Source organism: Otolemur garnettii, unplaced genomic scaffold (assembly GCF_000181295.1).
Source record: "Otolemur garnettii isolate 467f Iridium unplaced genomic scaffold, OtoGar3 scaffold00006, whole genome shotgun sequence".
NCBI lineage: Eukaryota > Metazoa > Chordata > Mammalia > Primates > Galagidae > Otolemur > Otolemur garnettii.
This window is the reverse complement of record NW_003852401.1, coordinates 1,681,245-1,696,868: the sequence shown is the minus strand read 5'-3', so window position 1 is coordinate 1,696,868 and position 15,624 is coordinate 1,681,245. Positions and strand designations below refer to the sequence as shown.

General features: G+C 36.8%; 1 protein-coding gene across 1 annotated transcript in view; it reads left to right on the top strand.

Annotated features, from left to right (window-relative positions):
* Positions 1–15,624, top strand: part of IFT74 (intraflagellar transport 74) — a 103,079-nt gene that overhangs the window by 70,822 nt on the left and 16,633 nt on the right. The window contains exons 14-16 of the mRNA XM_003782844.2: positions 5,830–5,883; positions 9,343–9,440; positions 11,592–11,718. Coding sequence (XP_003782892.1) covers positions 5,830–5,883; positions 9,343–9,440; positions 11,592–11,718 — 279 coding nt within the window. The remainder of the gene's footprint in view (positions 1–5,829; positions 5,884–9,342; positions 9,441–11,591; positions 11,719–15,624) is intronic.

Below are 15,624 nucleotides of genomic sequence, written 5' to 3'. Positions count from 1 at the left end.
AAACAATTGACCTCATGGAGACAAGAGAGTACAATGATTGTTACCAGAAGCTGAAAAGGCTAGCAGAGAGTGGGGAATAAAGTGGTGATGGTTCATGGGTACAAAAATATAGCTAGCTAGCTAGATGAACAATATTTGATAGCAAAACAGGGTGACTATGGTCAACAATAAGTTACGGTATACTTTAAAATAAGTATACCATAAAAAAAAAGTATACCATAAAAAAAATAAGTATGGAACTGTAATGTTCCTAACATAAAAAAATGATAAATATTTTAGGCAATAGATACCCCCAAATACCTGTATTTGATTATTACACACTGTATGCCTGTATCAAAACATTACATGTGTCCTATAAATATATCCAACTAATTAATTTTTTTTAAATCTCTAGCTTATAAGCCCTGAGTCAAGAGAATATCATTTGATGCCAAAGAGGAAAAGTGTCAGATGCACTATTTTACAGTGAGGACAGAGGTGGTTGTGGTGGTTGCTCAGCCCCTTGATTGTCTTCCTTACTCAACTGGCTAGCCACAGCAGAGAGTATCATAAAACAATGATGTCCTTTTTGCAGTAGCGCAAGTTTTTCCTAAGAGTCCATACCCATTTGTTCTTTCCTCCCTGAGAGGGGGAAAAGAATTTATAGTATACATTTTGTGTACTTGTCTTATTAGAGTACAGGCTTTTAAAGAAAAATATCTTCATTTTTTTTCTATAATTCCCACATTTCTAGGAAAAGTGCTTTGCTCATGATACTTCCTTTGTAAAATCCTCCTGAAGCCTTTTTACCCATCTGGTTACCACAGCCATTCGTGTATACTTCAGGTATAGCACCTATGTTCCATTGTAACTTTCTGGTTTTGCACACCTAATAGATTCTACTCTGAGCTCTTTGAGGATAGGATAGGAGCCATCATGTTCATTTTGATATCCCCAGCACCCATTACAGTATCTGGCACATAGTAGATACTCACTAAATGTGTATGGAATAAATGAATGTAGAACTGTGATCACATCAGATGTTCAGAACTTGAGATTATTTTGAAAGTTACCCTCATTTTATTATTGTATCCCTTTCCCTCTTCCTTAATCTTTTATGGTTGATCTTACTACCTTAGACCCTTCTGCTTGTGCCTCCAGATTGATACACTGATTTATTTTCTTCTATCTATGATTTTATTCTCTCCTGGCATATTGAATCTAAGGATAGATTTGGTAACAACTCCTACGGTTTACCCTTCCTTAGGACCACCTACATCTGTATATTGCCTCTTTGGGGCAGCTCAGAAATGAATCATCCACCAAGAAATCACCAACTGGAGCAGTAACCACTCTTCACATCAGTGATACTGGAGGATGTTTTATGAAGCTTGAGAACCCATAGAGATGTGTAGGGGCTCTGTTCCATCTCATCCGACTGGCCAGTTATGCAGCTGTAGACATTGACCGGATAGGTCTTCAAGCTCAATCTGTTGGCAGCTAGGAAAATGGGTTTGAGGGGATCGGGAGGGAGGAATCTTTCAAGTTTCTGACTTGAGTGATAAGTGGATGGTGAGGACATCCAAATTAATAGTGAATAAAGAGGGGTACAAATTTGAAGGGGAAAACTGATGAGCTTAATTGTGAACATTAAGTTTTAGGATGTCCTAAAGCAGCAGTCCCCAACCTTTTTGGCACCAGTGACTGGTTTTATGGAAAACAGTTTTTTTAGGGGTAGGGGTGGGGTGTGACAGGAGGTAGAGCTCAGGTGGTGATAAGGCAGTGGGGAACAGCCGTAAATATAGATGAAGCTTCACTCAACTCCCCTACCACTCACAACAGACTGGAACCTTTTTGACACCAGGGACCAGTGTCAATGGAAAACAATTTTTCCACAGATGGGAGGTGGGGAGGAATGGGACAGGAGGTGGAACTCAGGTGGTGTGGCCAGATTCCTAACAGGTCACCAATGGGTACTGGGAACTGCAGTACTAAAGAACTTCCAAGTAAATGAGTTTTGTAAGCATTTGGGAGGAAGAATCTAAAAATCAGGGAAAAGGTTAAATCTGAGAGTTCTTAAAGCACAAGAATAAGATTGCCATGAATATAACATACATTAGAAGTACATTAAGAGTAGAACTCTTTTTTTTTTTTCCTAGAGACAGAGTCTCACTTTATTGCCCTCAGTAGAGTGCAATGGCATCACAGCTCATAGCAACTTCAAAATCCTGGGCTTAGGCAATTCTCTTTCCTCAGCCTCCTGAGTAGCTGGGACTACAGGTGCCCGCCACAATGCCTGGCTATTTCTTTGTTGCAGTTTGGCCAGGACTGGGTTCGAACCCGCCACCTTCAGTATACATGGCCAGCACCCTACCCAGTAAGCCACAGGTGCCGCCCAAGAGCAGAACTCTTACATGATGAAGTGAGTGGACCTATGAAGAAAAGGCAGAGAAAGAATGATCTGAGAGTAACAAAAGCCAGAGAGGGCTCCTCCCCCTTCCCCAAAAAAGCAAAAACAAAACATAAAGGAAAACAAAGAAAATTGAAAGGATGTATCAACAGTGTCAAATATTACAGAGTAAAGTAACTAAAAACTGCCCTTTGGATTTGGTAATCAGGGAGTCATACAGTCTTACTAAGAATAATTTCATTGGAATAGGAGGAGGAAAAGCCTCATTGTAGTGTCTTGAGGTCTGAAAGTAAGATGAGAAACTGGAAACCTCATCTGTAGGGAATTCTCTTAAATTTCAAAGAAGAAAGATATTATGGTAGTTAAATCCTTGTTAAGCCTAGGATCCAGGCCTTCCTCTTAATCCCTTAATCCTGACCAATCTCTTAAGAGTGGAACTTCTCAGGCAGCCAAAATAAGGAACTAAGACTTTCTTATAAATCTAAGCCATAAAGGCTCAAGAGATCCTAGTTTTCTGCTACTTCATGTGTGTTAGGTGTGCTATAAGCTCTAACTCTTCCTCTTTGTTTCGCATTGAAAAACTTTGCAGGAAGGTTAAGTGAACAGTGACATTGTAATAGGACTAATCTTAATCCTGTCTGTAGTGGATTTTTTTTAAAAATCATATTCAAAGTTTGTTATTAATAACAAATTACTTGATGCTCCTTCTTCACAACTATTTATGGTGCATGTGCTCTGAGACCATTGTTGATAAGTTGAAATCCAGAGTAGCAGCTCTGTAAAGTTGTTAATGCATCCAGATCCTTATCTGAGTGGACCTAATGTTTCCCATTGGTGTGGGATGCAGCCTTACTAGGAACTCATGAGACCACTAGGTATTTACTGTCCTTAGACAGTAGCTTTCACTTTCAGCTTTTTACTACCAATAATACCTGGAGGCCCTAACATAAGATTTCCTCAGTGTCAGGGCTGTCAGTAAAGTTGAGAAAACTGTTTTCAGACCAGAAGTCAGAACTGTGCTAGGTCTTTGACTTTGCCATCACCTTTGTATGTTCATAGCTGACTTACCACTGAGATGTGTATATGCACAGATAATTAGGATTCCTCTCCACTCTCTCCCTCCATTTCCTAACTTTACTGATGCTCTAGACAAGACTTGAAAAGACTCTATACCTTGTGAGAGGATATATAGCACACAGACTCACAGACTGACCACTGAGTTTTAGTCTCTGGGATCCAACTGTTTGCTTCCACATTTAGGAGGAAGCTCTCATTTCATTTTTCCAGATGCCAGTTCCTAAACTGGAACTCTTGTAGGAATCTTCGACCTGTTTTTCTCTCTATCGTTGCTGAGTATCATCTTAATAGGCTTCCTTAGTTTCTATAGAAAGCTAGGAACTGACTGACTAATGTGACGAAATCAAAGAATGGAGTAAGCACAGATTTATTCTGCTTTCTTTACCCAAGGTCCTGGGTATACAGGGCTGTAACCATCTGCTGTCTAGAATAGGCTTGTGCCTTCAAAACTGTTTTGTTACGATAAATCCTTTTATCATAAAATAATCATGGTCCAACCCTACTAATGTCAAGATTTCATCCATCTTTCTGGACCTTGGATCTTTGTCCCTTTAGACATGCTTTTATGTTTATTAAACTCAGCATATTTAAAACTACTATAAGCAGCAGCTGCTTCAACCTGCTCCCCTGTTAGACATTAATACCACCATCTTTTTAGATGCTCAAGCCAGAAACCTGGGAATCATACTTTACTCCTCCCTCTTTAACCCTCACCAAAATCCATTCTCTCTGGTTCTTAAATATCTCAAACAAAAATCCACTAATGTCTATTAATTAACACCACTCAAGGCAACTTCCATCTGTTCCCCAGAAAGTGACAACTTTCTGACTTGTCTTATTGCCTCCAATCTTCTCTTTTGTTGTCCAGAGGTGAAAATTTTTTCAAAAATGCAAACCTGTGCTTAAAATTTCTTAGTAATTATGTGTAGGAGAAAAGTCTAAACTGTTTAACATGGGTCTTGCTAGGTATTTTATAATCTACCTCATCTTTGTGCCCCTTTTTTTATTGTTGGGGAATCACTGAGGGTTTTGTGCCCCTTTTTAAATTCACATTCTCTGTTTCAGCCATACCACTCTTTCAGTTTCTTATGCTACCATATTCATTCTCACTTCCAAACTTTTCCTGGTAAAGCCTTGACATTTGCAGATTCTGTATTTTGACCAAGTGACTCTTACTAATTCTTTATGATGCAGGTTAAACATATTTAGGGAAATCTTCTCTACATCCCTCAACTCCCTGAACTACTAGATTATTTGCCTTTGCTAAGAGCTCCATAGCACTCAATACACTTTAATTGTAATTACTTGATTTTTGTTTTCATTTTTGTTTTTGTTTGAGACAAGGTCTTGATCTCTTGTCCAGGCTAGAGTGCATTGGCATTATCATAAGCTTGCTGCAGCCTCAAATTCCTGGGCTCAAGTGATCCCCCTGTCTCAGCCTCCCAAGTAGCTAAGACTACAGGCATGTGCCACTATGCCCAGTTAATTGTTGTATTTCTTGTAGAGATGTAGTCTCACTCTTCCTTAGGCTGGTCTCTAACTCCTGGCCTCAAGTAGTCCTTCCACTTTGGTATAATTTCTTGTTAAATTCCTAGACCAGTGATTTTCGACCTGTGTGCCATGGCACACTGATGTGCCATGAGAGGATCTTAGGTGTGCCTAGAAAATTTTTAAAGAGCGTTAATTAAATTGTTTTCAAAAGAGGTTCAAAACACAGCAAATATATTTTTTTCACTCTTTTTTTAATTGACATAACCTAAGTGTACTGCAGAGGCTTAACTATAGGTTGACACATGCTGTGAGATAAAAAAGGTCGAAAAACACTACCCTAGACCATAAATCTGTGAGGGAAGTTACTGTGCTATCTTGTTTGTCCTTGTGAGCTTTTTCTTGGGAACTTACGTTTCTTTTTTTTTTTTTTTTCAGATTAATGTTAAGGTACAAATGATTAGGTTACATTGTTTGTGTTTGTTAGGTAAAGTTCAAGATGTAGTTGAGCCCCTCACACAGGGAGGGAGGGGCTGTATACCCTTACATTGCCTATTAGGTGAGAGCTTACAGGAATTTATGTTTCTTGCCACTAGTAGTATTCATGTGTAGGGTGAATAGCCCCAAGTTGAGAATGGAAAACATTTAAGTTCTTTCTGGGCATAATATTGTTTTTTCTAAATATTCAAAATATAAACACACACACACATATATGCTTTAAAAGACTCTATAAGTCTTATAAAAAAATTTTACCTAATTGGAAATATTGAATATTTAATGACCAATGCCATACAGAGAAACAGAGAGGCATTTCTATTTTAGAGCACTATATTTGAAGTTTTTGAAATTGATGTTATATTTTGTGTTTCTTATAGGTGAAATGAATCAGAAATACAAGGAGCTAAAAAAAAGGGAAGAAAATATGGACAGTAAGTGATATTCTTATAGATAAATTATTATATTCTCAGATTGCTATTCATTTATATGAAATCAGAGATGTCATTTTGGGAAGAGGGAGGGGAGACGAGGGAAGGGTGGGTGGAGGGAGGGTGATTGGTGGGATCACGCCTATGGTTCATCCTATAAGGGTACATTTGAATCTCTCTAAATGTAGAATATAAGTGTCTTATTACAATAACTAAGAAAAAGACGTGAAGGCTATGTTAACCAGTTGGATGAAAGTATTTCAAATTGTAATGTACACTGCTATGATTTAATAAAAAAGAAAAAGAAAAAGAAAGAAGTATGGATATTCAAAGCATTTTTCCTTGAGAATAAAAATTTCTGGTATAATTTAAGGATTAGTGGAGAATTTTAAAGAGAGGTATGTGTATGTATAAGTATTTGCATGTTGGAGATAAATTTTAAAGCTAGTGTTTGCATTCATAGTCTATATAGAGAGATCATGTAGACCACTTACTGACTGAACATTGAATCTTCTCTTTTTCTTGCTTCACTTTTTTTACCTTAATATCTTTCACTTTTATTGTTTAATAATACTTATCTCATTATTTATTAGCTTTCATCTCAGATTTTGTTACTAATACAAATTTGGTAATTTTGGTAGTCTTCTATTATAGTTTTTCATTCACTTCAAAAAAAAGGAATCTTAGCTTGACTTTATAAATGGATCTTCATTTAAATTTGTATTATACATTATAATTTTTTTTTTTTGAGACAGAGTCTCACTCTGTCACCCTTAGTAGAGTGCCTGTGGCATCACAGCTCACAGCAACCTCCAGCTCTTGGGCTTAAGCAAATCTCTTGTCTGAGCCTCCCAAGTAGCTGGGACTAGAGGCGCCCACCACATTGCCCAGCTATTTTTTTTTGTTTTGCAGTTTTTGGCTAGGGCCAGGTTTGAACCCCCCAGGTCTGGTACATGGGGCCGGCACCCCACTCCTTTGAGCCACAGCACTGCCCATTGCCCAGCTATTTTTCTATTGCAGTTGTTTAGTTCACCTGGGCCAGATTCAAACCCACCACCTTTGATGTATGTGACTGGCACTGTAACCACTGCACTATGGGCACTGAGCCCCATACATTATAAATTTTTAAAAATTGACATTCTTTTTTTTTTTTTTTTGAGACAGAGTCTCACTATGTCACCCTCAGTAGAGTGCCATGACATCACAGCTCACAGCAACCTTACACTCTTGGGCTTAAGCGATTCTCTTGCCTTAGCCTCCCAAGTAGCTGGGACTATAGGTGCCCACCACAATACCCAGCTATTTTTTTGTTGCAATTGTCATTGTTGTTTAGCTGGCCTGGGTCAGGTTTGAACCCACCAGACCTGGTGAATGTGGCCGGCACCATAAACCACTGTGCTACAGGTGCCGAGCCTAAAAATTGACCTATATTATCTATTATTGGTTTCCTTTTAAGTAATTATTTCACTAAAATCTAAAATTTTATAGATCTGAGGTCAATTATTACCTTTGTAGAGGCATGCTGTAAATCAGTAATTGTCAACTCTGATTTCACAATATACTAAGATTTCTTTAAAATCAACAAATATCAGAAATTATCTCAAAATTATTATTATAATTATTATTATTATTATTATTTAGAGTTCAGTGGCATCATCACAGCTCACAGAAACCTCAAGACTTTCTGGGTTCAAAATAATCTTCTTGCCTCAGCCTCTTAAGTAGCTGTGAGTACAGGTGTGCACCATGATGCCCAGCTAATTTTTCTAATTTTTTTAGAGCTTGGGGTCTCATTCTTGCCTAGGCTGGTCTCAAACTCCTGGCCTCAAGCAATTCTCCCACCTTGACCTCTTACAGCATTCGGATTACAGGCATGAGTCACTGTACCCAGCCATTGTGGTCTTTTTTTTGTTTGTTTTTTAAGTGCTCTTCATAAAGAAGAGACTCTAAAATCAAGGAATGATATGTTATAACTCCACAATATTGGAAATCACTAACTACTACATAGTATGATTGTTTGGCACTTAGGGGTTACTTAATAAATGTTTATCAAGTGAATTCAAGAAACTCCTGTATTGCAGAATATTAAAATAATAGGTCACCTATCCCAGATTTCTTCCCGTGTTTTAATTATGATTTCTTTTCTTTTCCTTTTTTTTTTTTTTTTTTTTTGGTGAGGCAGAGTTTCACTTTGTCATCCTTGGTAAGAGTGCCATGGTGTCGTAGCTCACAGCAACCTCAAACTCCTGGGCTTAAGCAATTTTCTTGTCTCAGCCTCCTGAGTAGCTGGGACTATAAGTGCCCACCACAACACCTGGCTGTTTTTCTAGAGACAAGGTTTCACTCTGGCTCAGGCTGGTCTTGAACCTGTAAGCTCAGGCAATCCACCCACCTCGGTGCCCAAGCACGGGGAGTACAGGCGTGAGCCACTGTGCCCAGCCCTGTGGTTTGTTTTCTTAACAAAATAACTTGTGAAAAAGTATGTTCATGTATCCCTTCCTTGTGTAAAAATTTCATATGACTACTTAATACATCATCAATGGATTATAGATTTAAGATAATCACACGTGAAACTTGTATTTGGATGTCAAAGTAGGATATTGAAGAAAATTCAGTTTTTAAAAAAATGTTAGTTGTGGTCTCCACCCACAATATTCAAATAAATTTTTTTTTCTTGTAGACTATGTCAAGTAAGAAATATACTTAATGTATAAGTAGGAAAAATGTATAATGGAAATCCATTACCATTGAGGGTTATTTCATGCTACCAGTAAAATTAGTTTTAATTGATAGGTATTTTTTAGAAGTTTCATAGAAATACTTGAAAACTGTAAATAGGTGCAAATTATATGCTAGTTCCGTATTAGACAAATAAAAGTATGATTTCCTAGAGTATTTACTTATAATCTGAATACATTTATTTAGTTGAAATTAATACAGTATTATAAGCAAAACACTCATTTTCAAATAAAATAATTATTAGTAATATTAATTTCAGAAGTAAAGTTAGTGGCCAATTATAGATCTATCAAGAAGATCCTATGTAAAAACAGATTTCTTCTTATCTCCATGTTGTGAGCTTTTTTTTTTTTTGAAGTCTATTATAACTTTCTAATTTACTCATATCAAGGTTACAGCAATTAGACTTTCAAAGTTTAAAAGTATGTGGAAATGGTCTTATTGAGTAATTACCCTTGAGTTAATAAAAAATTTAACAGTGATAGTATAAAATTTATATTTGCTGGGCAGTGCCTGTGGCTCAAAGGAGTAGGGTGCCGGCCCCATATACCGAAGGTGGTGAGTTCAAACCCAGCCCTGGCAAAAAACTGCAAAAAAAAAAAAATTATTAAAATGTATATTTTGCTTTGCATTTCTAAGACGTACTCTTGAGACCTACAAATCAGAGTTTATATAGTGTTAACTGTATCAACAGTAGCCTCTCTTGTGTTTTTCAATTGGTAGCTTTTATTGAGACTTTTGAGGAAACTAAGAGTCAGGAACTGGAACGGAAGGCACAGATAGAAGCCAGCATTGTTTCACTTTTGGAGCACTGTAGTCGTGTAAGTACCACATGCCTGTGATGGTGTCATTATTTTTCTGTGATTGACTTTTCAAATACAACTCAAAAAATGTCATGTCAATATCATGTCTATTCATTTAAACTGTTTCCTTTAAATTCCCTTGCTTGCTATTTTGTTTCTTTAAGCTATTAATTTTTCTCTCTCCAACAATGTCAGCCAAGTAGGGAGATGGAGGGAAGGGATGCCATATACATAATACTCATATTCCATGGTAAATGAGGCACTAATTTAGAGTCATTAGGAAGATTTTCTTCCATTGTAATCTGTCTGAACTTGTAAAAAAGTAACATTTTCATAGATAATTTTGAAACCTAGACAGAAAATGTTAATATACTTTACACTGTAATTTATATTGTAAATGAAGGGATTCATTTCTTCTAGGTTTACCTAATGAGCATCTTGAATGATCAAAACATGTTTATTGAGCATGTATGTGCTGGGCGTGGCACCATGGGAGAAAAAGTACATTGTCCCTCTCCAATATTCTTAGTGTTTAAGGCTCTAATTAATTCTAAAATAATGTCGCATTTTTTCTATAGTGAAATAAAGCAAATGAAAACAATTTTTTAAAATTATAATCTCTTTTTATTGAGAAAGCCTGACTTTAAATCTCACCATATTCTTCTATAAAACATTTTCTCGGTTATTACATAAGAAATGTATGATTTTCTTAAGTACTAAGTTTGACAATTGATAATCTCTGACATTTTACTTTGACCTTTGTTGTCTTATTTTTATTGTGAAATCATCCTTTCAAATGTACATTTTAGCTTGTGACTATCTTTTAAGAATTTTTTAGAGCAATTTCTGTGAAACCATGGATAAATAAAAAATCCTTTTTTTTTTTTTTTTTTTTAATATGAATTCCATCATGGAACAGTTCAGATCGCTCAAAATAGTAGCGAAGTGTTTGGGAAGGATACAGCTAATGAACGAATGCACATAATACATTGATAGTTTGAGAAGTTTTGTTCTGGTGATTTTAATCTTGAAAATGAGCCACTTGGGCTACTGGAGACCAAGGTGGATAATGATGAGCTGAAAGCTGTAGTGAAAGGAAATTCATCTCAACCTACGTGTGAATTAGCAGTGAAGTTTGATGTTACTATTACAATAATATTAGAAAAAAATTAAACTATTTGAAACAAATCAGCAAAATAAAGAAGCTGATAGATGGGTTCTCTTTGAATTAAATGAGCATCAGAAGAGAAATCTTCTTGAAGCCTGCCTTTCTTTGCTGAAACAACATAAAGGTAAACTATTTCTACATCATACTACTACATGTGGTGAAAAACGAATTCCTTTTCTTCTGTTGTTGTTCGTTTGTTTAGCAGGCCTGCCCCCCACCCCCCCCCCCCCCCCCCCGCGTGCAGGGCCAGCGCTCTAACCATTTAGCTACAGGTCCCCAGCCAGAGAAATGGATTCTTTTTGACAATCCAAAGTGTTCAGCATGATGGTTAGATAAAGATGAAGTGCCAAAACACAGTCCAAAACCAAATATTCATGAAAAAAAAAGCTAATGGCGTCTGGTGTTTCAAGCTGTGTTCCACTACAGCTTCATGAAACCTGATCAGCAGATTACAGTGGATGTTTACTGCAACCAATTGGATGAAATGATGAGAATGCTTTCATTCAAGTAGCCAGCCAAGTTTGTTTAATAGAAACAGGCCTGTCTTGCAAGATGACATTGACCGTATGTACATAAACAATGCTGCTGTAACTACAGAAACTGGACCTGGCTCTGCATCCACTGTATTCACCAGACCTTGCACCACTATCTATCACTTTTTCCAGGCTTTGAACCATTTCTTGTAAGCAAAAATATTTAATTCTCAACAAGCTGTAAAAAACATTTTTCGTATTTTATTGCCACTTGCTCTCTAGGCTTTTTTGCTGCTGGCATAAATAAGCTACCATTAAGATGGCAAAAACTATGTACTGCTTCTTGTTTGAGATATAATAAACTAAATTTTGATGTAAAATTTGACATTTCATATTTAATGAATAAGTTGAATCACATATTCCAGGAAAGAATACAAGCATCTCATCCTTTAACAGTGTTTTCCAGGGGTTTTATTAAAGAGTTAAGTCAATGGAATATTTTTTATTTTTATTTCTCTGCAAATACAGGATTTAAATCGTATGAAACAGATATCCTCTGTCACCAATCAAGAGCTAAAAATGATGCAGGATGACCTCAATTTTAAATCTACTGAAATGCAAAAATCGCAAAGTACAGCTAGAAATTTGACTTCAGGTAAGAAAACAACCTAGATTTTAGTATTCTTTATTTTTTCTATAACAGATTGGAACTTTTAAAAATATGCTAATGTTATTATCTTTGACTTTGTTTTGAAGGCCTCACTGGCTGAGGTTATAATTTATGATTGCTTATTGCCCCAGTGATTTGTAGTTTCAGTCTTGTGTGACTCTCATCATCTTAACAGCATTATTTTAGTATAAATCTCATTCATTTAACATTTATTGACTATTTTCTTCATGCCTGTGCTATATCCTGGGTATTATCAAAGATAAAGCTAGATACTAGTTAAAAGGTAAGGACAAATTTTAAAATAATATTGTATAAGCCAAGTCCAGCCCTGAACTGAACTCAACTTCGATTTGCACAGAGGTGAGTAGGTGTTTTAAAGGGAGAATGAGGGAGTAGTGGGGGTGAGGAAAGACAGTAAGGGAAATAAAGAACTACAAAGTGTTGGTCAGAGTAAATATGGATTAGGCCAGCTGTATATCTTGTAGCTGGCACTTATAGAAGTCAGAATTCTTTTTCTTTTTTTTTTTTTTTGAGACAGAGTCTTGCTATGTCACCCTCAGTAGAGTGCTGTGGTGTCACAGCTCACAGCAACCTCAAACTCATGGGATTAAGTGATTCTCTTGCCTCAGCTTCCCAAGTAGCTGGGACTACAGGTGCCTGCCACAACGCCCAGCTATTTTTTTTGTTGTAGTTGTCATTTTTGTTTAGCAGGCCTGGGCTGGGTTCAAACCTGCCAGCCCTAGTGAATGGGGCCAGGTACCCTAGCCACTGAGCTATGGGTGCCGAGCCAGAAGTTAGAACTGTGTCCTCCCGTGGAAACTGGGAGACTGAAGCCCTAACTTTCCTGGTGATTACATTTTATAGGAATGACTTTCAGGTCCTTGAGAAAGACACTTCTGACTTATGGGAGATACATACACATCTCGTAGGAACAAAGGAAGGAATCACAATCATAAGCTCAAAGAGTAAATTCTCTATTGTCTGATATTGACTAGAACAAATAGTAAATTCTTTTGGCAATCTTGAGCTTTCTTAGGGAGGCACTTTGAAGGAAGAGTAGGATCATCCTAGGGTTGTGGCCTTAAGCTTTTAGAAATTATTTAGTGTTTGTTTAAATCTTTTAATGTGGGTATAAGGAAGTAGATGAAATAATTTGTGTCTGTAGTTTTTATAGGTGAGGTTGAGGCCTTATTGAGAAGAGGTTATCTAGCTGGAGTTTGGTCAAGGAGAGAATCTTTGTCAATTTACAGAGGCTAAAAATATAATTCTATCTTTTTCCTTCAGTAACATTCAGCCTGGTGGAATGACAATTATAATACAATGAAATAATGCTATGATAGAAATAAATATAAGAGCAATGGAAGAGTACATAGGGTACATAACTAGTCTAGTCTTGGACAATTAAGGTCATAGAGGAGGTGTCGTTTTTTTAATTAGGTTCAGCCATGCACGCTAGCATGTGCTAGATCAACACTGTCCAAGAGAAATACAAAGCCAGCCACATACAAGGTCTAACAATTAAGTTTGCAAACTCACCCTAGCAAAGGTACTGTATACCTCATTGCTGAATATCACTACTGTCACCTTCAGAGTACTTCCCTTGGGAAACTATGCCCTGGCACCAATGCCTACTCCACCCTTTAAAGCAGTTTTGGAACTGTTTATCTGGAATGGCATCAAAGCTATCATCGTATTACCCTTCATGTCTTGATATCATCAAAATGTCTTCCTTTCAATATTTCCTTTATCTGTCGTTAGAAACAAAGTCATTGGAAGTCAGATCAGGTGAGTAGGGAGGATGTTCCAATGCACTTATTTGTTTACTGGCTAAAAACTCCCTCACAGACTGTGCTGTGTGAGCTGGTATATTGTTGTAGTACAAGAGCCATGAGTTGTTGGAGAAAAGTTCAGGTTGTTTTTATCTAACTTTTTCACACAGCCTTTTCAGCACTTCCAAATAGTAAACTTGGGTAACTGTTTGTGTAGTTAGTATAAATTCATGATGAACAATCCCTCTGATATCAAAGAAAATTAGCAACATCATTTGACTCTTGATTTGGAATGATGGAACTTTTTGATCATAGAGAATTGGATGACTTCTGTTGTGCACTTTGACACCTTGTTTCAGGGTCATGTTGGGCCCAAAAGATCATCTTGCCTCTCCAAAAAGTCTTCGCCAATTTTGACCCTCCTTTGTTCATTTGTGAGCTCCTTCAGGACCTTTATTTTATTTTATTTTTGAGACAGTCTCATTCTGTCAACCTCGGGTAGAGTGCCATGGCATTATAGTTTACAGCAACCTCAAACTCTTGGACTCAAGCAATTCTCTTGCCTCAGTCTCCCTAGTAGCTGAGATTATGGGCACCTACCACAACGCCAGGCTAGCTTTTCTTTTTTCTTTTTTTTTGTTAAATCATAGCTGTGTGCATTTATGAGGTACAGTATGCTGATTTGCTATACAGTGTGGAATGCTTAAATCAAACTAATTAACATAGCCATCATCTTACTTACTTATTTGTTGTAGTCAGACATTTATACTATATTCTTAGTAGTTTTGAAATGTACCATTGTGCATAATAGGTGAGGTACCATCAAATACCCTTCCTTCTCCTGCCCTCCCTGCTCCCTTCCCCTTTCCCTTCTCTCCCCTTCTTTAGGGACTATAGTTGTGTTTTATCATTCATATGAATGTATAGGTGATGATATATTGGTATCATAATAGTATTGAGTACATTGGATACTTTTTTCCCCCATTCTTAACATATCCTACTAAAAAGAATATGTTTCAGTTCTATCCAGGTAAACATAAAAGTTTTAAAGTCTCCAACCTTTTTATGGCTGCATAGTATTCCATGATATATATATACACATATATATATATATATATACATACACATATATAATACATATATTACATACACAATACATATATTGTGATATATATATATCACAATTCGTTAATCCATTCATGGTTGATGGACATTTGAGCTACTTCCATGACTTGGCAATTATGAATTTGGCTGCAATAAACATTCTGGTGCAAATTTCTTTGTTGTAAAATGATTTTTGATCATCTGGGTAGACAACTAGTAGAGGGACTGCAAGATCAAATGGTAGGTCAACTTTTAGCTCCTTGAAAATTCTCCAAACTTTTTCTTAAAAGACCATATTAGTTCGCAGTCCCACCAGCAGTGTAGAAGTATTCCCTTCTCTCCACATCCACACTATCATCTGTAGTTCTGGGGTTTTGTGATGTGGGCTAATCTTTCTGGAGTTAGGTATTATCTCAAAGTGGTTTTGATTTACATTTCTCTGATGATTAAAGATGTTGAGCATTTTTTCATGTGTGTTTTGACCATTCGCCTGTCATCTTCAGAGAAGTTTCTGTTCAAGTGTCTTGTCCACAAGGAAATGGGGTTGTTTGTTCTTTTCTTATTGATTAGTTTGAGTTCTGTATGGATTCAGGTTATCAGATCTTTGTCAGAAACATAACATGCAAAAATCTTCTCCAATTGTAAAGGCTATCTGTTTGCTTTACTTATAGTGCTCTTGGCTATGCAGAAGCTTTTTAGCTTAATCAGATCACAGTAACATATTTTTGGTGCTGCTTCAATTGCTAAGGGGGTCCTCCTCATAAAATATTTTCCTAGGCCAATATCTTCAAGTGTTTTCCCTGCACTCTCTTCTAGGATTTTTATAGTTTCATGTCTTAAGTTTAAATCTTTTATTCAGTCAGAATTGATTTTTGTTAGTGGTGAAAGGTAAGGGTACAGTTTCAGTCTTCTACAAGTCACCCATGCACCATTTGTTAAATAGAGAATCTTTCAGCTCGGCGCCTATAGCTCAACCAGCTAAGGCGCCAGCCACGTACACCTAAGGTGGCAGGTTCGA